General features: G+C 41.8%; 1 protein-coding gene and 1 long non-coding RNA gene across 5 annotated transcripts in view; one reads left to right on the top strand and one right to left on the bottom strand.

Moving 5' to 3' along the window:
* Positions 1-24,042, bottom strand: part of LOC122998356 (ryanodine receptor 3-like) — a 112,733-nt gene that overhangs the window by 75,592 nt on the left and 13,099 nt on the right. For 3 of the 4 annotated variants that reach the window (XM_044375207.1, XM_044375208.1, XM_044375205.1), the window contains exons 2-13: positions 15,151-15,270; positions 10,652-10,756; positions 9,933-9,953; positions 6,629-6,703; positions 6,373-6,451; positions 5,656-5,768; positions 4,343-4,442; positions 3,623-3,716; positions 2,666-2,740; positions 1,882-2,038; positions 1,097-1,261; positions 537-658 (exon numbers count right to left, since the gene is read on the bottom strand). In XM_044375207.1, coding sequence (XP_044231142.1) covers positions 537-658; positions 1,097-1,261; positions 1,882-2,038; positions 2,666-2,740; positions 3,623-3,716; positions 4,343-4,442; positions 5,656-5,768; positions 6,373-6,451; positions 6,629-6,703; positions 9,933-9,953; positions 10,652-10,756; positions 15,151-15,270 — 1,226 coding nt within the window. The remainder of the gene's footprint in view (positions 1-536; positions 659-1,096; positions 1,262-1,881; positions 2,039-2,665; positions 2,741-3,622; positions 3,717-4,342; positions 4,443-5,655; positions 5,769-6,372; positions 6,452-6,628; positions 6,704-9,932; positions 9,954-10,651; positions 10,757-15,150; positions 15,271-24,042) is intronic. The other variant, XM_044375209.1, reaches the window with a different exon arrangement.
* On the top strand, positions 2,747-4,523 carry LOC122998357. Its single transcript, XR_006407399.1, has 3 exons — positions 2,747-3,505; positions 3,585-3,711; positions 4,364-4,523. It is a non-coding gene; the product is annotated as an uncharacterized LOC122998357 (long non-coding RNA).

Below are 24,042 nucleotides of genomic sequence, written 5' to 3'. Positions count from 1 at the left end.
AGCGGGCCGTTTGATAACAAATAAAGGGTAGTGGAAGCATCCACTTACGTGCTTCAGGGCTTCTTTTCCTCATAGCTGGCCGTGCGTAGCCGTGACGCTGCTGCACTGTTTGCCATTCGGAAATGCATGACTGGATCACTGAGTGAGCTGTCTGGGGCTTTGGCACCCCACTCAGTCAAAACTCACAGCGTAAACTCTCCACTGGGTACGTTTGCAATCTGGAGGGACTTTACATCACAACTAAGTGGACTGTGTGAGATTCTGTGGGGTTTTGAGATGTCTGGTTTTGAGGCTGTAATTTAGTGATGTGGTGCATTTGGGGACTCTTTGCTTTATCATCTCTAGAAATTATACTCAACCATCCTCAGTGTAATGCTTACGTAATTTGTACCAATGATAGAACACTATTAACCTAATAAAGTGGCTTAAGAAAAAAGTGGGCAGTACACTAATTTGGTTTAATTGGGCAATTTGTGCGATCATGTCACTGTGTGCACCAGTGAGGAATAGCAGCATTTTTGCAGTGTTTAGCATACCTGATGAATCGTTTAAAGAGTAGCGTGGTGTTGCGGATGATGCGTGCCGCTCGGGACTCCTCGTGTTGACAGCGCTGCAGGGTCAACCCGTCATCCATGTGACCTTCAGAATGTAGGCAGGCCTTGAGAGGAAGAGAAAGAGTGTGAGACACCGCCGTGAGACAATATAGGAAAAGGACCAAAAAAGGAAGAGGAAGCTATTTAATGGATAGAATGTCTCCAGCCGTCCTCAGGCGGACTGAGCCACAATGTCTGGAACACAGGTGATGACACTACAGGCTATCTGGCTGTGTTTACATGGAGGACACATTGTCACGCACATCATCACGCGCACGCCCCTATCACTTCTGTCACAGTAGCCAAGGGACAAGGTTTATATTTAGTTGATGCAGAGACACAAACTAATGGACAATCATTTTAACTCAATCATTTTGTTTCCCTGAAAATAATTATCCTCTTCAAGGAATCTCATTCATTTATTAACTTTGTTTGTTTTTGTATATGCTTTGCATTCTAAGTTGAAAACGGAACGGAGAGTGCTTGTGCTTGTCTTCGCTCACTCGTCTCTTGAGGGGACCCAGACGGGCAGATTTGACATCAGGTGCCTGGTAGGAGAGCCAGAGTCCCGTGGCCACGTGCATGACGAAGCAGAGCGAGTCCCCATATTTAATCTCTGCCACTCCCATGCCCTCGATGTCCCGCTTGGGGCTCTGCTCCAGCTTCTCCTACACAAGGGAGGAGAAAATGAACATGTCAAAGCTGTGAAATGCATGAGTACACGTGCACATAGAGACATACTGGATGCAGATTTCTTCTTAATCAAACCACCGACCACATGTCAACTGCATCTGCTGCTTAATGCTCTATCCGTGACAGAGAGGGAGGATTGTGATTGTTTTGCTATTAGGATCAGATATAATTGCAACCCATAATTGACATGACGAGTCCAGTGATAAATGACTTGACTTGTATTCTATAATACATGCTTTAAATCCACATTGGAAGGGTCACTAATTGGCTCACAATCACCAGCCATATCTAAAACTCCATTACACAGAGTAGAGCTAAAATGTCGGTTCAGTCACAGTCGACAAGTTCAGCTAAATTAACCTCTTTGGCGTAGCTTTCGCTGGTGCAATAATTCTTATAATTTTCATTGTCCTTGAAGAAATGGTGATTTTCCAGTCCAAGGATAGTGGGTGGTTCATTTGTAAAGGTTTAGAGGTGATCCTTTGTAACTCCCTCTCTGTGGCGTTTAATGAGGAAGTGTGTGGTTAATCCCATGTGACACAGGTCACCTTGAGGAACAGCAAGGAGTCCAGGTCTCATATGTGTGTGTCCTTGCCTTAGAAGCTCTGAAGCAGAAGGCCGTGGCGATGGTGTCTGACCTCTCTCGGTCCTGCAGCACCAACCCTCTGTCCTCGGTCAGGGCCAGGTAGTGACCGGTGGTCAGGTGCCGCAGTCGGAAGGGCTGGCCCCAGCGGATGTGGCTCCCACTCCAACTGTCAAGGTCACCATGGATACACAGATACACATTAATATGCACACATAAAAAAGGATCAAAGGTTGACTTTTGTAAGCCCTGGATGTCTAATATACACTAATTAGTTGATCTAAACATTGCCGCCAGCTGTGAATTATCTAGCATGCCATGCAGCAGCGTAGAATAATTAGCAAATAGCTGAAAACATTTAACTAATTACGCACTTTGTTTCTATTCAGGAAACAAAAGAGGGTCAAAATATGGTCGATGTGACAAATATCACATTTGACACAACAAGTGAAATGGAAAAGGAAAGATGCATCCCTGTGAGGTTGTAAAATAGCCGGGTCAAAGAAAATGAGAGGGTGGCAGACGGAAAGAGAGCGAGGAGGGGAGATAGAGGAATGAAGAGACAGAGAGGCCATAGTGCAGCTTTAAATCATAGGTAGTGAGAGGGAGGAAACGACAAATGGGTCCTGAGAGTAAAAAAAAAAAAATAGAAGAAGAAACAGCAGGCAGAGAGACGTCATGCAGACAAGATGAAGGGAAAAAAAACGATGGAGGCAAACAATGGCAAAAATGAAAAAAAAAAATCTAGCAGGCAGTGAGAGACAGGAGGGAAGGCATCATGTAAGATACAACCCACCTGATTCGGAGTGGCTCCATCCTCCACAAGGACCTGGCCTTGGCGCCAGCTTTACCCGTCTCATAGTTGACTATCCTGGGGATGCCAGAAAAGCATGAGTGGGTGGTCTGTCTGTGGATGCTTTAAATGTCTAGCCACCACTGATACTGTCAAGGTCATTCTCTCTGGCTTAGAAGAATACCACCTCTTTACTCTCATTTGTCACACTGATATTCACTGGGAGGATGTTCGTCTCAGACACATAAACACATAAACACTGAGGCACGGGCTGTATTTACTCTGCTGACAGCAGCATCACATCCGTCAAACAGAGACATGTGCGCCCTGATAACCCACAGCTACACTGTCTATCAGTGATATGGGTGACTGGGTCCAAAGATAAAAGAAATCACTCATCAACCCCCCGGTGACAGCTTGGAGTGTGTTTGATCTGCCCCAGAAAAATGTAAGACCTTTAAAAACCATGCTCCTTTTGTTGAATTTCAAGGACAACACTAGAGGAAAGCTGGAAATTACTATCTAATCCTGCCCCCATATTTGCCATGCTGGGTTCTAAAAATAGACCTGGTGTGTGTGCATTACGTGTGTATGTGTGCCCAGGAGAAAGACACATCTCTTGGCACCTGGCTGAGTGATCATGGGCCTTGGCCGCTGTTTTGACCCACTTCAAGTCCAGTGTGCCATTTTTCTGTGGCCTACCTTATCTGTGTTGGCACCAAGCAGCTACACTGTGGATATAAATAACACGGCAGCCATTTTTGCTCCCATGATAGCAGAGTGTCACGCTGGTCAGAGGCTCTTTTATGAAGGTGGGAGTTGAGGAATCATTGGAATCAACAGGTTAGTTAGCATCATGTGCTACATACAGTAACTGGTTTGCTTTAACTAAGTGTGACCCTAATGCTGTACTGTAATCTAGGTTATTCAGCACTTGTGAACTTGTGCTATGTTTCACACCTCTGCTGCTCTTCACTCTGGTCTGATCCTGGGATGGTCACTACTTCGTCATGTCCATGGAACAGCCGCATCACATGACCACCTAACAGGTAGCCTATTGACGGAGGAGGAAGAGAAAATTAAAATATTGTGACTCTTGACATTTAATTTCCCGTTTTGTTGCTGCTTCTGCCTCCATTATGAGAACTTGTTATCTCAGAGATCTGGAAAGAGAGACTATTTGGATCATAAAGATGAGTTATAAATTCAGAGATCACTTCCATATGGAGGTGTAGGTTTTCTAAAGTACTCTATAGTCACTAACAAGCATTAATGCTGGGCTTGGTCACAGCCAAATAAATTACACTTTTAGATAGAAATTCTCCATGTTTAAAAAAAAACTGTTAAATGAGATTCTTTTTATCATACAAATGAAACAGAAAAGTGCTGCGAATGTTTGAGGGCCTTTCCTAATTAGTGAAAACTTGAACCCGGCTTGAAATATATTTACTCATTCACATTCATCTGACTGCCTACACCCTCTTCCTTTTTTCAAGTGTGCATGTTTTCTTTCCTTCTTAAGTTTGATATATATATATATATATATATATATATATATATATATATATTTCTCTTGCTTTAGGAAATTTGCAAACTTGAAAAAATAGAGATTTGTGGAGAAGACTGTGTAAAAAATTGTGAAGAAATGGTGGACGCAGGGGTTTTGTGTAAAGTCTCTACCTTCCTCTATGTTGCTACCAGAGCAGATGGGATGGACGTTCCACAGTGTCTGCATGAAGGAGGCGTCCACCTGGATGTTGCCATTGGAAATGGATAAATGCTGTAGGACACAAGGAAACATTACATGCAATGTTTACTTACATTATGTGCATCCATTGAACTTTTTAAAGATTGTCAGTAACCAAAGGCGGAAAAATTAAAATACATCAGCATGAACGTCTTTATCAGACGAATCTCTAAGGAATCATCTGACAGCAAAGCATTGTTGATTCTTTGGATAGATCTGCACTGGATTTACGATAAAAAAAAAAAAAAGTTAAACTGAAAGGATGTTGACTTTTTAAGCAGGGTTCAGCTTAAGTTTGAAACTTTATAATCACTGATGCAGAAGGAAAGTTTAGTATATCATGTGGAGTGTTGAGGGCACCATGAAACTGACTGACAGATGCCTTGAGTGTTTGGGGATTCATGGCATCTGGGGGCTATGCTGTATGTGTGTGTGTGTGTACGTGCGTGTGTGTGCATGTGTGTGTTCCATAGTTTTGTACATCACAGTTCTGTCCAAAAAAAACAAATTTTGTGGCAGCTGTGTCCTGATCATCCTCTCTCCCCAGACTCCCTCTGCAGCCCTTAGGTGCTGCATGTCCCCACAACCCACGGTGTGGGTGAAAGCAGGGACAGACTACCAGATTGACATTGGTGACTGTAAGGCGATCATGGTCATCTGGCCGTGCCCCTACCGCCAAGGGAGGGTGGGGGGGGTAAACACAGCCTGACTGCTGTCACCACCTCCATGGATCACAGGGAACATGCTTCCCAGGGTTTATATTGCACAGTGCTATGCACAGGGGGCAGGATGGCCTCATAGTAAAAGAGCTGAAGAAGCTAGTTCAGCAGTGCAGTAGGGACATAATCATTATTAATGGCAGCGAGATGTGGGGATGTGACGAGGAAGATAACGACAGAGGCTCAGCGGCAGTCTAAAGAAATCTCAACAACACAGTTATCATAATCTCACAAACCAGACATTTCCAGCGCAGTTCAAATGTTGCTTAATGTAATTGTTAGCATCCAGAAGGGAAAAGTTGTTGCTCTTAATATTCAGTAGGATTTAAGCCTCCTGCAGGAGTGAGGTCATGGGAAAAGCGCAGTATGTGGTAACCGGATTGGGATAATCTGAAATTTTGTCACATCAGGGAAAGCAGATTTGATGGTCTCCTACTAAGACCTCTACATTATGCATGCACACACACACACAGACACACACATACAGTGAAGCCTCAACGATTAAATGGCAAATAACATGAACTTACAAGGTATCGCTCAGAGGACACGCTGACGAGGATGAGGTCATCACCGATGCGCACCTTCTCTCCTTCCGATCTCTGCTTAGAGGCAGGATGGATCGTCCACCAACAAGCCTCACCTATAATGGCACACACACATACACACACATATATAACCTGTCTACATGTTTTTAATTTGAACAGTTTTGACTGTCACTGCCCAAACGTCATCTTTAATCGCTAAGTATGTAATAAAGGGAGTGTAGGCTGAAATGAGGAGTCAAACACATCTGAATGCACCATGGCAACAATCTTTTCAAGTCATATTGAAGCAACTGCTCATTTACTGCACGGTATGAAATGAATAATAAAGCAAATAAGAAGTGGGTCCAGGTATCAAGATACCACAACAAGACGATCAAATGTGCTGGGGAGATGTAATCAGCACTGATAAAAGAACCACACTGCGTGTCTACACTGCTCCTCAGGGAATATTAACTGAGATGCTGAAAAGACACACAGTGAAATTTGCTCATGAACAAATACGGTGCAGAGAGAGAGAGAGAGCGATAAAGAGGAGTAGGGGGGTTGTGGAAAGCAGACAGTAGAGAGGAAGAATAGACTGAGTGAAAGAAACTGACAGAGAGACATAGAGACAGATAAAGAGAGACATAACTAGTGAGGGTAAAAAAAAAAAGAGGAAGAGGTGGATAAAAGCAAACTGTACCAGAGCTTTTCTTTTACCTGTTGAATCCTCCTGCAGGCCGACATCAAAGGACAGCTTATCTGTCTGTGACCTTGATGTCTTCAAACAGGCCAGGTACTGTAGTCAACAGACACATCAAACCACACAAGACAGAGCCGTCACACTCGCACGCTGCTTTTCATGTGATTGTCATATACTTTAATTGCCAATGACGTTTAAATCCTGCTTCTGTGATAATCCGGTTTGAATTTTTTATGATGGAGACATGGATGGCGGATGTGTCCAATCTCTTACCATGGAGCTGAAGGAATGCCGCAGGAGGATGGCGTGTCCGTACAGAAGAGTTTTGTGTCCGCCACTCTGCGCTGCCTAAAGAGATCATTCACACACATGAAAACACAGAAATACACAGTTTACACGTCAGCTCCACATTGTGACAGAACAGCCCCAGTGGTCTCCCTCCAACCGCTTCAATCTACAACCCGACCTCTGGCAGTCAATGTTGACCTCAGCGAGGACCTTCTCGCTGACGATGATGACCTCAAGCCGGGGGCCACATATCTCCTGGGAGAGGGTTTTGGCCATCCCATCTCGCCAATAAAGACATGCAATCTGACTTGCCACAGGAGATGGTGTATCTGGCTCCTGTATCCTTGAGCGAACAGGATACGGGGTCATCTTTCCTGCACTCCGACTACAGGAATGTCGGAAGGATGAACAACTACTTTAAGTCTCCGATGCAGTGTTAACATTGGTAGGGAATGACTTCACCGCTTATGGGGTTTGGGTTAAGATGCAGGAGGGGAACAAATGAGATCTCTACAGGTAGAGATGCAAAGGGATTTTCTGTTGCTGTTTTTGTTCGGCAAGCAACTCCCATGTTACTCACCTTCCTTATGAGCCTCTAGGAAGCATTAAGGTAAGAAAGAGTGTCATTATTCAGAAAGAACAAATGTTCTCCTGAGCCTTTCTGCCTGCCACTGCCTTATTTTTAATCTTTGGTACAAATGATGAAAGTCCTGGGGGCACACGTGATAGTCAGAAAGTCAATTTTTTTTGAGAGGGATTAAGAAAAACAAGTTGAATCCCATACCAATACCATTGGCACAGGATCAGGAAATAATTACTGAAACAATGCCAACATTCTAGTTTAATCACAAAAATGCAATCACAGCAAGACACTAATGATGTGTATCTACCAATGCTGTAGATTTTTTACAAAATTACAGTCTTATAGTTGTTGGTGAGATACATAAATCAAGGCAGTGTTTCTTGAAAACATCCAACCATGCACCATCTCTCTCTCTCACTCTCATTCTGTTTCTTCTTTTTCTCTTTCTCTCTCTATCCCGATTGGCTACCGGGACAATAGTGGGGCCTGTGATTTGATGCAGTTGTGTCGTGTGGACTGCAGCACTGGCTTCCAGGCTTCTTCTATGCTGCTGGCTACTGCTATATGCTGGCTGAGGTACTGAGCTTAATGCGGCGAGGCACATCCAGCTGCAATCACCACAACCAATAAACCTAAGTCTCCCGCTCACTTCCCTTACCCCACGGCTGGGCAGTGTGTTGTACAGATAGAGCACAGCAAGGGAAATTGTGGCTCGTATCAGTTAGAAAAAAAGAATCTTCTACACCTGGAGACAAATTACAACAAAAATTGAATACACCTTGAGCAACTGAAATGAGCAAACTGCATTACCCTCGGCTCATTCATCCATAACGGAAAAGACTATCTGATCAAAGAGAAACAAGCTCTGTACTGTGTCCCTCATCTAGCTGTTGACCACAAGTGACATCTTCCTATCAATTTAAAGGCGTGACATTTAGCTGCCTCCCAGTGTGTGAGCCCTGCAGCAGATTATATGTGTGTGTGTATGTGTGGCTGCACTGTTGTGGTTTCTCTATAAGGGGGGGTGAGAAGAGCCACGAGCTAACACCAAGCTAAAAGAAAAAGAGGTGGCAGTGATAGCAGAGGAAAAGAAACGCCAGCACGCCAGAGGTCATCAGAGCGGCTCTGTCTCTTTGACTGACTGATCTCATCATTTGCCCTTTTGACCGGCGACCTCCCAAATCAAACGGGTCATTGCATTCTGGATGAGTGATGACAAATTCACACAGAGCGCTCGCTGGTGGTTATTGAGCTAAATAGGGGTTGGCATTTACACTAACTGTTAGTGTGTTGTCTTTGCAGGTTCCTGATGGTCCCCTCTGTGTCTCAGTGGCTTCCGGCTAAAACAGGCCGGACTACCGATTTGCTCCAGCCACTGTTTATTGATAAGCCCATCTGTTCAAAGACATATTGATCTCAGAGCCTCAGCCGAGACATATTCAACCTCCATTTCCCCTTTAATGGTGCTTCCTCCAGTGACATTTCAGCGCAGGCGAAGAATGATGAATAGGTAGACAATATCGAAAACAGATAAACGTGAGAGGAGAGAATGCACTGAAGTAACACAGTGAAAATGGCCATCCAAGCTATCTAAAGGTCCCTGGGGTATTTGCTGCAAAGGAACATATGGTGTGAAAGGTTAAGAAAAGAAATATGAGATGAGGAAACTAGTCTTTTAGAAAGTATGAAACTCAACAATAGTAAGCGTTATGTTAAGGCCTTAAAGAGGTGCTGATGCAAGAGGAATAAGGCTGGACTAGCAGTTAAGTATGTCCATTTGAGCGTTAATTTAGCGTTTAATATTTTGAGCACCCTTTTTTCTCTGCTGCAGCTCATAATTCCCTGCCAGCTGTATAGCTCTTACACTCCCCACAGCAGCAGTGGAACCAATGGTCTTGATTTCGTCATTCTGCTGCAAAGACAGTCCACCGCGGCCACAAAGCTCCAGCCCTGACACATCCATTCATCTCTGAAGTCAAGTCGATGAATATGAGCCTTTTACAGCTGAGGATTTATGGAAATTCTCACCATCATTAGCCATGTGGCATTAAAGGGTTGGACTGGCAAAAAAACCCCAAAAAAACTGAAAAGACTCCAAGTGATGCTGAGAGCTTTTTTATTGAGTCTCTCTCATTTCAGAAATCTTGATCTAAGATGTTTGCATCATCTTATAGCATACAGCCAATATGAGTAAAAGAAGATAGTATGACAAATGAGAGCTTATCCTATGTGGGGGGGCGTGCATAAAACAAATGATACTGCAAAGAACATCCATCTGAATGCCCTCAGGACAGGACTAATGTTAATCTGACGCTAATCCAGCATTGGTGCCGCTCTAATTCTCCAGCAGTGGAAAGTGAGTTGTATGAGAACTGATGTGTGTGTGGGACCTTATTGGGAAATCTAAACAAAACTCTATTTGTCTCTGTCAAGTTGGTAGGAGCTCAGACACAATCTACTCACCCAGTGTGCACGGAAAAAAAAAATCCATATGATCATCAGTTATTTCAAAGCATTGGCTCAGGTGTTTGCATAAACTACGATTTCTAATGTAAACAGAAAATGTCAAGTGGTGATGCGCTGCAGCAGACAAGCCATAGGAGGCTAAATAAGGAGTTTAATTAGGAGTGCAAATTGTGTATTGTTACTAATCTACTGCATCATGCATGAGGGGTGACAGAGGAATGGTATGAGTGGTGAACATACCAATCGATCCGGGCCGCGTGTCTATCATGCGGAAGATGGAGATTATACACAGAAAATAGAAGATAAAGATGGGAGAATTACACATCTGTCACAGCAATGGGAAAGAGAAGGAAACACACTCGAAAGAGGACAATTGAAACAACATCAGGAGCAGAAACAGAGTGAAGAATGAGCGCTGATTACAAATCCTACCACATGCTATTGATTACATGTACAGATACCATCCACTACCCCTCTCATTATTCTTTTAAAAAAGATATTTAAGTTATTCAAAATCTTCTCTCAGTAATATAATGCACTCTTTGCTTGTACATTTTTTTTTTTTTACAAAGGAAATGATGTAGCTAAATTAGACTTTTCCTTGAAGCCTTGGTGTTAATCAAATGGGCAAAAGGACATGAGGCACTTGAGGAAAAGCTGCAGTAATGCCAGGGCATCCCCTTCATCCTCATCAGTATTCATGAGGGCCCGGACCTCTCTGCAGCAGGGGTCCCCAGGCCAACATAATGGGCCTATTTTGCCCATTAATCTCTTTATGGTGACTAAACAAGTTAAGAATATTAAATTTAGTTGACTGAATTCGCTACAATATACAGTTTTACAACCTTGTCTTTTAAAATGTCTTAACAGACTGGAACAACATATAGAGTATGACTCAGGATGGCTTATGAAGAGTTGAAGTACTGAGTGTCAGAGTGTTTCTTATCTGCATCACTCACCCCTTCACTGTTCTGTCCGCTCTTGGCCAGCATCTCCTGCAGGGCCCGTACTGACAGAGACTGCTCCAACACAAAGGTACAGATGCACAGGTCCGGAGGAACATACTGCAACAGCAGAAAAGTAGGTCTTGGGTTAAAAATTAACACAGCAGAATGTTCTCACAAAGGAGTTTCAAAGGTTACTTTCCATTTATTCTACATACAGAATTCCTCTGTGTTCTCGTTTTAATAGTTTTAAGCTGCACAGGGCAGATTTTTACAGCATATAAGAAGGTACCTGAGTATTATCATGTGTGGTTAGTCTTCTCGGCAGTCAGGAAGTGACGAATCAAAAATTTAAAGCAATCATCCAAACAGGAACCGGTATTGTAAATATTGTACACAAAAGAGATTTTTTACACCATCTCCACCTTCTGTAACCATTAAGAAAATGAAAGACAATGGCTTTTGGGTGCAAGGAGTGTGCTGTTTAATCATTTCTGGGTAATGAAATCCTTGAAAATGTTATCTCCTGCTGCCTGCCACCAAAATGCAAAATTGCCTACTGCACCTTTGCTTTAATGGATGTCACTGCCATAGCTGTTCATTAGCGTACAACCTGATAAGGTGCACAATAAATGTAATATTGCTTGTAACTTTCTTCTTAGCCATCTCTTTTTAAAACTCTAGATCATATTTTGTATTGTATTCCTGTGCAAAGAACACAGGGTAAAAAAGTACCATCTAGAGTACAGTCAGAAAGCAATCGCCTGAGAAAACAACACTGCTGCAACATCCCACCAACACTACCCCATCATGGTTTTCCTTAACAAAAGCACCATTAATGAAAGGATCACCACAGTCACCTGTCCTGCCTTTCGTCTAAACTGATTTTGATTTAGTGGGTAAAGACCTTTTGCCACATAAGCAAAACATCCTGAGATAATCAGAAAAATGAAAACTGCTCACTGAGACTACAGGGATATTTTGATTAGATGCCCACTTCTAAAATCTGTGCTGACTGCTGCATTTTTACTGCAGTTAAACCAAGTTCGTCTTAATCAAGTAGACGAATTTCATTAAAAGGTATTTTAAAAACGGATTAAGTGTTCTCTGGTCAGTCTGCGCTCAGATAAGCAAGGTCTTAGACGGAGCGCTATTTGAAAAACAAAAAAACAGAGATGATGCCAAATCGCATCCCAAACCAGGGCAGCAATGAATGGGACAGAAGAGGATACAAGAAATCCACTGACAGAATGAGGGAAGAAGTGATAGAGATATCGTGGGGTATGGCTACAAGATAAATGATACCAACCTAAACACCCTCCCTGGCCTCCTTACTGAGTATCCCAACACCTCCTAAAGTGGTTCATTCTAACCTCATTTGCAAACTTCACACAACCCAGTTTCAGGTTGAAGAAACAATGGATTCACATGCAAGATCACCAGGAGTAAAACGGCTGCTACTGTGCAAAATCTCGGTAACTTGATTATTAAAATCTATGTCGCAGTATAGACACTCCAGGCGGGGAAAGAGATGACTTGATTTACAGCGGCACATGCCAGTATGTTGTAATCCAACAACCCTGCTTCCAGATAGTCTCTTTGACCGGCAACAGACAACCGACACACTCCCAAATGTCAAAACCTCTTAATTTAGACATCAACTTGAATGACTTGTTCTATTTTTAGAGAGTTTATTTTAATCCTTCATGTCTCATTTTCTTGTTGTACAGACATGCAGAAAAAAAAACATTCAGCACTCCCATAAATACACTTAAAGGAACAGTACGACATTTTGGGAACTACACTTATTTCCTTTTGCCTCCAGTTAGATGAGAAGATCAGCACCACTCTCATTTTGTTAAATTTGATGCTACAGCCAGGAGACAGTTAGCTTAGCTTAGCATAAAGACTGAAAAAGGGGAAAAAGCTAGCCTAGCTCGTTCCAAAGGTCAAAACATCTGCCTATCAGCACCTATATCTCGTTCCCTATATCTTGAGTCTCCGCTGGTTGCCTGGTAACCTCACATTGATGAGAGAAGACTCTAGAAAGTCACCACACCCAGCCGAGAAATAGTCTGGCGCGAGCACCTCATAAAACCCTGACTTGCTGTTTTTTACATTTAGTTCTTTGTGAGGACTGAACAAATGAGATACACCATGTTAATTAGTGAGCTTTAGAGGTGCTACCACTCTAATATCAATACAGATATGAGAGTGGTATTGTCTCATCTTTTTTCCCTTCATTCTGTAAGCAGAATAACAATGTAGCTTCTTGTTTTTTGGGCTGGTGAAACCTCTGCACTAGCTAGCCGTATCTCTAGCAGTGTCACTGTCGAGAAATCATAATAAAGGCTCTAGTGGGAAGCAATCCACCCCCACGCTCATCTCTGAGGGTGACTAAGAGCTGACCTTTGCCCTCTCAACAATAAGGACTGTAACAGTTGGTGGGGAGGGAGACTGACTCAGGAGAAAAAGGCAGTGAAATGAAGGTCTAAAAGAGCTAGAGAGGATGATGAGTGTCCAGTCCTGACAGGGTGTCCTCTCACAAGGTAGAGCGGGGAGACAGCTTTACAGCAGCTCGGCCATGCTCTGACGTTTGGTTTATCACCTGTCGTTTGCTGAGGGAAAGAGCGTAGCTAGATGGCGGGCTAGGATGGATCACGTCTTTATTTCTGTCTCCAGAAAGGGGGTCAAACAGGGTTAAAACTGATTGCCGTGTGGAGACACGCTTCCTTTTCAGCTTAATTGGAGAGCTGCTAAAACTGTTAATTGAAGGGGTAAATAAAGGAACTAAAACTAATGATTTGCTAATATCAATTGGTCAGTGCTAGTGTAGGGATATGAAGAGAACTGTTTTGATTCACATACAAAGACACAGCATCACTGCCATTATGGCATGGTGGCATCTACCCTCCAGTGGTCATAATATTGAGTCGCTGACAGGCAAGAACTGCAGGTCATATATCACAATCAACCAGCCTCTAACAGGCTGATTGATGTTGGCATTTAAACCGCGCACTGTTTAAATCAACCTCATCCTGTCGTGCTAGTTCTGTGCCCCATTATTAGACTAGTTCACCAAGGAAAGGAGGCATCCTATTCAGCTGTCCAGGCCCACTTCTAAATTGCCATCTTGGTTTTTTTTTTATTTCACCACACAATCGTTGATCCCAAAGGTGGGGTGATGCCTTTTCATAAAACCGGCAGGCAATGAAGACAAAGTGCCAGATAGGGAGAACATCCATCACACCTGTCAGGTATAATTACCATCCAATATGGGGTGAAAGCCTCACCTCCCTCTGTGCACAATAACCCCCCATCCCCACTCTTTGTGAGAGCTGTTGGAGGGCAGGCAGGGGTTGTTGAAAGAAGAGAAGATACTAAATGCCAAGAGTACATGGATCTTTGCTCACATGCACTAACACATTTTGGATCTTCTGTACATCATTCCTTCTTCTTCTCTCAGCTTGAAAATCATATTTGTTTTACACATTTACACACATTACATATTCCTGGTGCCTTGGCTTCAGTGAAATTAGTCTCAGACAATACTAATGGATTATGATTAAAAGACAATCAATGTGGAAAAGCCCATTAGGCCTACTGTCAACAGGCTATAGGAAAACATTAATGCCAGATTAGCAGCAGAACAACATGTGTCAGTGAAAGATGAGAGTATCCTGGGATTGCCATGACTCTTTCTTGATCACTTGTTGAATTTTTTGTGCAATAAGAAGAAGAAGTAACATCTTAAAGTAAAAAAAAAAAAAGTTGAGGATGCTCCTCATAATTTGTATTTGTTACACAAAAGTGCATTAATATGGCAACCCACTGATGACAAACACAAACAATTAAATTTAACTCATTAAAACTTTGCACTTAGTTGCACAAACCAGAAAATGCGTCAGCAGCTACAACCGCGCAGCTCAGCGGCAATAAAGCTGTAGGCAATTACAGCCGACGACAGCACTGTTTATGAAACAATCCATCAAATACGTCCAGGGGCGTAATTTCAGGGAATTATCATTTGACGGTGGGCCCACAGAGATGCCGACGTTGTCCCTGAACCCTTGGAAGAAAAGCTCATCAGCGGGACTGCGGTGGATGTGAGCTGTTGTTCCTGCTTTGATGAGGTGCTGAGCCGCCTTTCTGTGCATCTCTGTGTGGCTTCACTGATTGTTTGCGGGACCTAAACAAGGATGAACTAAACGGATGCTTGGTTTCCGCAGAGCTCTCGCCTGGGTGAATGCATCCTTTCATCCGGTTCGCTTTTCTGCAGACTGCTTCATGTGACATGTTGATTATATTCTGTACATGCGTGTGTGTGTGTGTGTGTGTGTTGAAATACATTTCATTACATAACTGCAAAAAAAACAAACTCGCTCCGTCACATTAAGTAGAAGATGTTGATTTCTGATCAAGGAGCTGAGCAGACATCCCACACCACTAACATGCATCTCTATATTCCTTTGAATTTTTTTTTTTCAGATGAGAAAAATCAAACCTGTGCCTACCTTTGCTTCAGATGTGGGCTCCAGGTAACACAGCCGATTGCCCAGCCCCTCAGCAGCCAGGCAGAACTTGCGATTCTCCTTCTGGATGCAGGCCACGCACTGGAGCACCACTTCATCATCCTGTCAAGACAAAACGGACTTCAGTCTGTGTGTCTGTGCGTGCCAGCGTGTGAGTATAGACGCTGCGAGTGTGTGCATCGTGTCCCGAGAGAACCCCAATTCACCCGCACGCATGCTCGTCCCACTCCGTTGATCAGGGGAGACTAAGGCCTTAAAAGTGTTCCCTGTCTGGTCAGTGTCCCCCCCCCAACAGTGGTAGAGAAACAACACCAGACAGAAACAGGCTGCAGGTTGCAACAGCATGACTCTCAAAAACTCATTCATTAAAACATTTGTTTCTAACTAGGTACTTGTATATTTTACTGCATAATTCACACTTTTTCTACATAATAAATCATTGTATGAATAAGTATGGCTATATTCTGACTATTTTGAGTAGTATAAATGATAGGTCTGGTGATATTCTATGTTACAAATGATAACAAATCCAGTGAAAAGACCAAAAATAACAATGAATTGATCCAATAAACAAGTATTGCCAGTGTAGCCTCAGCATGATGTAACTTATTCCTCTGTGCCATAGATCTCCATTGCTGTCCAAAAGCTATTAAAAACACATCAATAAGCCACACAGTTGCACCGGATGATCTGTTTCTTCATTGTGATAAACGTGGGTATTGTAGTTTATTTTGAGTCAAACCTACATACTGTACATTGTCTTACTGCCGTTATTACTCACAAGAGCATCATATCTGCAGCTGAAAATAACACAACAAATGCAATATTTACTTCTGTCTGAGAACTTCTGCTGGTTTAAAGAATTATAGGATTTGGTCTTTTCAAGGATTTGTTGTCAATAAGAAAAACATAGAATATCAGCACCTTATCCTTTAAGACTGAGCTCGGTGAGGTGTCCTTGAGCAAGATTATGAATCCCAAGGTCATCCAGGAGGTTCTGTAGTTTATCGTGAATATTTCTAGAATATTTCTATAAGGATACATGATCATTTAATATTCATCAAGCATATAATGCTGTGTGTAAAGAAAACTAAGCAAACCTTATAAATAAGCAAACCCCACCACACACACACACACATACACACACACACACACACAGTTATCCTCTTTTCTCTGCCTCTGCCCAGCTAATTGGGGGGTTTTCCCCTCTAAATGTGATGATCAAACACATCCATGGCTGTCCCTCTGAGCCGACACAATCTCCTTTAGGCTATTTACTCTTTTTATATGGTACAAATGAGGTTGGGACAATTGATTGGAACGTTCAAGGTTTTAAAAGAAAATAATGGTCTGTGTAAATGAATGCATGTATGTATGCAAAAAAATGGGCCTTGCATTAGTTATTAAGTGTGAGATGGTGTGTGCATCTATTTGAACATGTACTGTAAGCCTATATTAATTATATTTCGGGTAAAGAATTGTCTTGTTGGATGTCTAGCATTTAGCTCCCAGCACTTTGACATGTCCAATATCTTAGTAGAATAAACTACTAATAAAGTCATAAGAATATAAATGCACCCCTCAGAGAGTCTAAATCAATATTTTTTCTATTAATTTTGGCTGTCATATATCAGCATCAGACAGGCACTGGCACAGGGATACTGAATGTCTTTTTAAAGGAATCTGTAAGCATTTTATCAATGATTAACAACATTATTTGAAAGTTTATGTTAAAGAAAGTCATAAACGGGGAGCAAGAATAAATGAAATGCTTAAATCTTGAATGCAGATGAGCTATAGGCATCAAGCCTGTTTTCTTTCTTTGTGTTTCAATTGTATCAGATATACATTTCAGAAAAGGCAGGTGTAAAACTGTAGCTTGCATTCTTTTAGGAGCACAATAGCTGAAAACAAACATCTGATGCTGCTTTTGTGTAAATGGGTTGATTGTGTTTATAGTGTTGGCCCTGTAAACGCTGAATTGGACATAGTTACTCTTCACAATAGCAGAGCAAGCAGAAATGTGCTGATATGGGCTGCTATGGGACGAGAAAGGGGGGGGGGGTTTCTGCACAATGGCCGGTTGCATTATTTAATATGAGGGGGATTGTGCTGAGAGCAGAGTGCAGCAGTAGTACAGTAGTAGTAACAGTAAAGCACTCCATTACAATGCAGCACTATGTATAAGAGACAGAAATAAGGAAGCATCTTCATGTCTCTGAATGCATACTGTATGTGCATATACTGATTTTCTTTTTTACATTTGTTTGGATGCACTGTATGAAAATCAATATGACAAGCCTCAGGGCCCTGAAATGGACACATTTTTTGGGCCGATGCTCACGAGTGCCTCAGATGTGGTTCAGGGGGAGATTCTAATTCTGAGCACATTGTGGACCTTTGTCTGTAAAGACCTTTACCTCGCAATAAATAAAAAAATACTGTATTCAGGGGTGTGCAATATCATATACTTCACGATAATAACCAATTTTAAACAAGACAAAAATGTGTCATATCTTGATATTCAAGAATAAGCCTGGTGATATGCAACCAGAATGCGTAGCCTACTCAGCATTTTTCCAAACATAGTCCTCCCTTTTTATTTTATTGTACTTTATTTTAACTGTATTTATTCATCTTAAATGTTTGTTGATCCTGTGTCCCTGCCACTCGTCCTCATCAATGTCTTGTATTGTCAGTTAACCTGTACTGTATTGTTTTTAACACAATGTGATGAAGCCAAAAATAATTTTCCACCAGGTGGACAATAAAGTTCCTAACTATCTACCTAACATATTATATTTTTGAACACACTCTTGCACTTGGTGAAATGTTCCCTCATTTTGATGAACACTGGCTCTGTAGTTTATTGTCAAATGATCCCACACACTCTGACCTACTACCTTAATAAATCACTAGTCTGCTATTTTGGCCTTTTATTGGATATGTTGGCAATAACAACGATATAGAATATTGACAGCTTTATCCTTAAATGTGTCGTGATGTGATTATGTACTTACTCATGACTACAGTATGTACAGCCGTAAGAAACTGAAAGTGGATGTAATGTTGCTGCTGGAGGAGGAGTTATATGTGGAGGAGTTATACTTAAAAAGGGAGGAGCTGGTGGTTTGGTTATAGAGTGTCAGCTGCACAACTAACCGGTAAAATGGGAGAACACAACAAACTTATTCCTCCATCTCAAGCAGAGGTACCTGGTTGAGCATGAGGAGAGCCAGAGATCATGTGACCTGATGTTAAACAACAAACTACACTGCTACATGAGAACTCGCCAACTCTGTAAAACTGCCTTCAAAATACAATTTTGACAAAAAATTGTGAAAAAAATGTGTTCTGTCAAATTACATTAGCACAGTCTAGCATAGTCAAATCATTAGCAAGATGTTTAATAATAAACTAAATTAATAATAAAATTAATAATAAATAATTGTTCAGTATTTATTCATATTATCATGAATATCACTATCATACAAATAACCATAATAATCTTTGTTTTGGTAATACTGCCAACCCCTCATGTGTGTATTTACACTGACAAATGCACCGCATCATTATAATACACAGTATAAATGAGGTACATGTTTATGTACAGTAGGAAGCAGATGTACTTGAGATAACACTGATTGCTGGAATCGATTGTGCTATTCATGAGACTGTAGAGACTTTGGAGAGTCCAGGATCAATATGAAAATGTTATTCAACTCAGATTTGAAATGAACAGTATATGGCAAATCAACACTTGGCTGAGTTGGAACATGCAATCAGTCTCCCTGTTGAGGGAGCAAGAGTATGGTTGATTTGGGCCATATAAGGACAGTATCGATCCATGTATTGCATTCCTGCTTGTCTGAGTGCCAAGATGCACACACACACACACAGACAGACAGGCGCACACACACACAAACACACACACACACATACACGAGAGGCTAACTCTCGACTGGCCCCGTTCCCCCATCTCAACCCTGTTCTGAAGTACAATTAAATATCTGACATTCTCTCTCTCTCTCTCTTTCTCTCTTCCTCCCTCTGTCACCAACCCCAGTTACTCACTCATCCCCTGTTGTACCTGACTGCTATAGAAGAGGAGGGGACACTCGCTGCTATCAATCATTCATAAAGTGAAGCACTAAGTGATGTCAGCCGGGCTGCAAGGAAAGAAGATGCTCTCCTCGATTTGCAATGGGTCAGTTTACAAAATCTAAAGAAAACATCAGGTTGTACGCTGCTGTTTCTGGGTGTTCGTTTGCAAAGATCTCTGTGTTGTACCTCTATAGGAACAATTAAAAAGGTGGAGCCAAAACAGAGAGACAGAGAGAAACCAGAACTTCTATGTGCTAATCCAGAAGAAATCAAAATCTAATTGATCTAATAATGCAAATTACAAAAAATACAGCCCTTCAGCATAACCTTGCTCAACACTATGTCCTGTGCTTAACTTTTAGGCTAAAAAAAAGACACAGATTCTTCATAGGTTAAGCTGATGTTATTAAAGGAAACATAAATCATTCAGTTGCCTTAAAACAATGTGAGAACTGAGTTGAGTCTCCCAAGGGCACCTTGAGATTGAATTTGACTCTAACATAATATTCCCTCTCTCACACTCTCTCACTCTTATTCTTTTGTTCTCTATAAACCCATGCATTTGTCATCTCCGTTGTGTGAGTGTGTGTGTGTGTGTGTGTGTGCACTAAAACAATAGCGTAAAACTCTACCTTGCTCCTCCGAGACTCGTGTGAGTAACGCTTAAGCATATCAATGAGCAGGCCATGATGACAGTTCGGCTTATTTTATTGGTTTCAACCAATCACGTTCTCCCGATGCGCAGGGGAATGATGACATTGGTGGAGACTTTTGCATAGTGACAGGTTGGCATACCAAAGGTCTCCTCAACAACGCTGCAGTAAGCCAATCACCCGTTTTCAACTGTGAAGTACAGAAATTCAGGCTGAGATTTCTGTAAAACACCAAAGTCCTGAGTCTGGACTTCACTGACAATACTGCTTCTAAATAAATTATCATTATTGATGATAGTAAGGAGTGATTAGAGAGTTCAGAGGCAAGTAATGGGTTGTTATAGCTTGAGAAAATACAATCCTGGCATTAGGGCCCTTATAGGTGTGCAATTATTTTAAGAGCATCTCTTTTACTCTCCTCTATCTCTTTCTCTCCTCTTGCTTTACTGTACACTGCTGCATATATAGTTTTTAATCCCAGCCCTCCAGATAACAAAGATGAGAAGTCAAGGGTCTGTGGAGTGTAGCTCAAAGTTATTCTGTTCCTCTTAATTATTGGGATACATAGAAGCAATCTGAACCAAAATGCTCTCAGGTGGAGTCTGGAGTATCTAAGTCTTTGGTTTGAAGAGGTGTCTACAGCAGGTAGTGCAATGCAGACCGTGCCATCAGTTCACAGAAAAGAGACTCTTAACACCTTATCATGCACCACACAGGGCTGCAGTGCTTCTGCGATGTGTTCTCAAGTACATCCTGGAGGCGCTACAGTAACAACTGTAAAGCTGGAGTCACAGAATATCTTAGAGACACAAACAAGCTGGAGCAACAGAGGAAAAGAGCAAAATATCTCTCTGCAGGAAAACAGAATGTTTCCTTTTCTTTTCTTTCTTTTTTTTTTTTTTTTTTTTTTTAAAGCGCTCTGAGTCTGGGTGCGATGGCAACTGAATTGCTCCGGTATTTCATGTGTTGCTCCAACGCCTCCCATAAGGCTTGTATTTCAACTGCTTGCACTATGCTACACCCAGCGCTCTATACTCATGACATTATCATCTCCTTTCATTTGAGATACTGTATCTCAAGTTTAAAGCATCAAGGCTGCAGAGAAAATAACAAACGCTGCATAATAAACACTTTGGGAGTACAGTGTTAAAGCTCCCAAAAGACAGGAACGACATAACAAGTGGTGTCATTGTTAATGCATCTCTCGTTCGAATCCGTGAAACAGATTTTGGCTTGGAAGATGTTTTGACACTCTACAGAACCACAGGCCATGCATCCATGTCACCAACACTGTCTGTCACCTTCTTAAAATGTAATGCACATATAGCTCTGGTAATAGCCTGGTTGGAATCTGAATTGCAAGAAATGCATCCACCCAGCAACCAATTTTATGTGTGGGTACATGCCTGTGTTTTACAAAAATGCACTGATGCGAGGAAGATGTATAAATGTTTAAAGTTCATAAAGGAAAGGCAATTACACCTCCCGTTAAGAAGAAATTGCCACTGCTAAGTATATCCCATCAAAGTAAAGACTTGTGGTGATAAAATCCAGACTCCAATCCTGCAGCTGCAGCAGCTTTCTGCTCTCTGCCTCGTTCTTTGAGGTCAGATTTGTTCTGGCTTCTTCAGTTTGATCCGGTGCCAAAGAATCTGGTGAATCAACAGCAAATTGATCTGAGGTTGAAAGATACAGCACCACAGGTGAGAGAAGAGGGAAAGAGAGGAAAGGAAAGGAGGTAGAGATGCAATGGAAAAGGATTCCTGCCCACAGGAGCAAAAAAAATCAAATGCACAGCACTTGCCTCCACTTGTCTTTGTCCCCTTGTGACACTGCTCTACAGTATACTGGGTGATATAGTAAGTCTTCATCGGAGGAGGCTAGTCCATAGAGGCAGAGGAGGTTGCTCCTCCTCTATGTTAAGGAGAGGTAAGAGGGAGATAATAATTGAAATAAAACCATTACCAAATCTCAGTATCATTTCTAAAATAATTTTTCTTTCATCAATGGAAAAAAATCCATCATTGAAATTCTGATTAAATAACCTCAACAGCTCCAACAGCGGACATCCCCCTAACCAATCAACAACTAGAATACAATATTGACATTGCGTTTGTCCAATGACAGATTCCAAATTTCATCTTCAATTCTCTACCATCGTATGTGCTAAAGTGACAGATATATTCATACAGTAGCATATTAGAAAAGAAATTATAACGTGCAAATTGCCAATGCAACAGTTAGCTTGTTGTAGCAGCCCTGAAGAACTGTGCATCTCCATGAAAGAAAGAAGAGGACATCAGGTAATGTGAGTCAGATACACCATCTCTCTCTCTCTGTATCTTTGGTGGCTAATTTCTTCTCTGATGGTTAAACGTCTCTGTGGCTGTTGTGTGAATTCCTCTCTGCTTAACAAGAATGCAGCAGAGATCATGTAATGTGATGTAGGTAGTTTGCGTGGACACTGAAGCTGTTGAAGAGTTACAGTGAGTTGTCTAGAGTCTGATTCATTTGGAATTGATCCAGTTTTTAATTGGGTGGTTGTTCAGTCACCTGTTGATGTTGTGTAATTTGTGATTGAGTGTGCAGGAGGTCTGGTTGCTTTTGAGAATTTCTTCATTCTTGTTTATTTTTAAACTGAACCGTATATTGAGTAATAAGCTTAAAGTAACCAGAATTAAAATGTTTTAAATACTAAAAGTAACTAGAATAACAACAGTGTTGTCAGCTTTGCAGGCTATTTTTCGTATGTCTTATAGATAAGAATGTGTAAGTCATGTATTTGATACATGCATTAATACTTTCTCAAGTGAACCTAAACTTTTAGATCTGTGAATGTCTTTAGTGTTCAATCTTTCTAGTATTCAGCGCTCATCTGTACCTGTATCAGGTTTTTATATCTCTGCATACTAAGAAAATACATAGGAAACACATAAATCATGTGATATGTTGTCTGTTTTTGATGAGAACATAAGTCTGTTGTCACAATAGAACAACACTATAAATTTGAAGTTAAATTTGTTTAACTTTGTTGGTAAATTGAAACATCTGAACTAGGGATTCTTGATATTGGATTTTTTTGCCGATATGCTGATATGCTGATATTTGCCAACTCATTTTGGCTGATTGCACATATTTTTTTCCACCTGGCTGAGGAGACTATTACGCATGCAATCATAGATTGTAGTGAAGTATGATCAAGAAAGACGATGACGGAAGAATTTAGGGAGACTGGAGTTAAGGAGCTCAGCATTAAAACTTTAATGAGCCTGCCAAGTGGTTGAGCAGTAGAGTTTTCTTTGAGTTTATCAGACAGACAGGATTAATGGCTAGGATTTAATCTCTGGACCACACTCTGAAGCAGAAGGTGGCAGTTATGCACCCTTGTGTGCCCCTTTTTAACTTTGAGCACCTGCCCCTCTAAAGGTCTCTGCACAGCCCTGCATTTGAACATAAGAATCTAACTTGAACATAAGAAAGTAGAGATAAGTAGCCAACAAGTGTAAAATTACATCACACCGTGGGTTAGTTTTCCTCCTGTTCTCCTCAATTTCACCAGCTGCCACTGGTCTCCATCATCACCAGGGGTCCTGCTGCCAGTCAACACTGTACAGAGCCCAACTCACACACTGAGACTTTGTTCTGGACAGATTGATACAACTGGTCAGACACTGCAGAACAATATACAGCTGGGCAGCAATTTCACCCCCAACAAGCTCTCCCTCCGTCTCTCTCGCCTCTCACACCCACTCTCACAGTGTAGGTACAGAACAAGGCCAGGTGTTTCCCCGGCCTATCGGTAGGCTGTCCACAGCAGGAGAGTTTTTGTGCTTTCTAGTCTTACAAGTTCCTTTGGATCGAGGTCACTGACCCCCTAGCTATGGACGGCGGGCTCCTGTGGACCTTGGCTGTGTGGATGCCGTGCTCGCGTGGTCATGCTTGACGCCCACGCCTGCTATTATTATTATTAGTCATATTTCTATTATATTGTTGTTATCGTTCTGCTTGAGGTTTCTTCCCATTAAAGGGGAGTTTTTCCTTGCTGCTGTCACCAAGTGCTTGCTCATAGGGGAATGTTGGGTAAAATAAAGAGTACAATCTAGATTTGCTCTAGGTG

The sequence above is a fragment of the Thunnus albacares genome, chromosome 15 (genome assembly GCF_914725855.1).
Source record: "Thunnus albacares chromosome 15, fThuAlb1.1, whole genome shotgun sequence".
Taxonomy (NCBI): Eukaryota; Metazoa; Chordata; class Actinopteri; order Scombriformes; family Scombridae; genus Thunnus; species Thunnus albacares.
The sequence above is the reverse complement of the archived record's forward strand: the minus strand, read 5'-3'. Positions and strand labels throughout refer to the sequence as shown.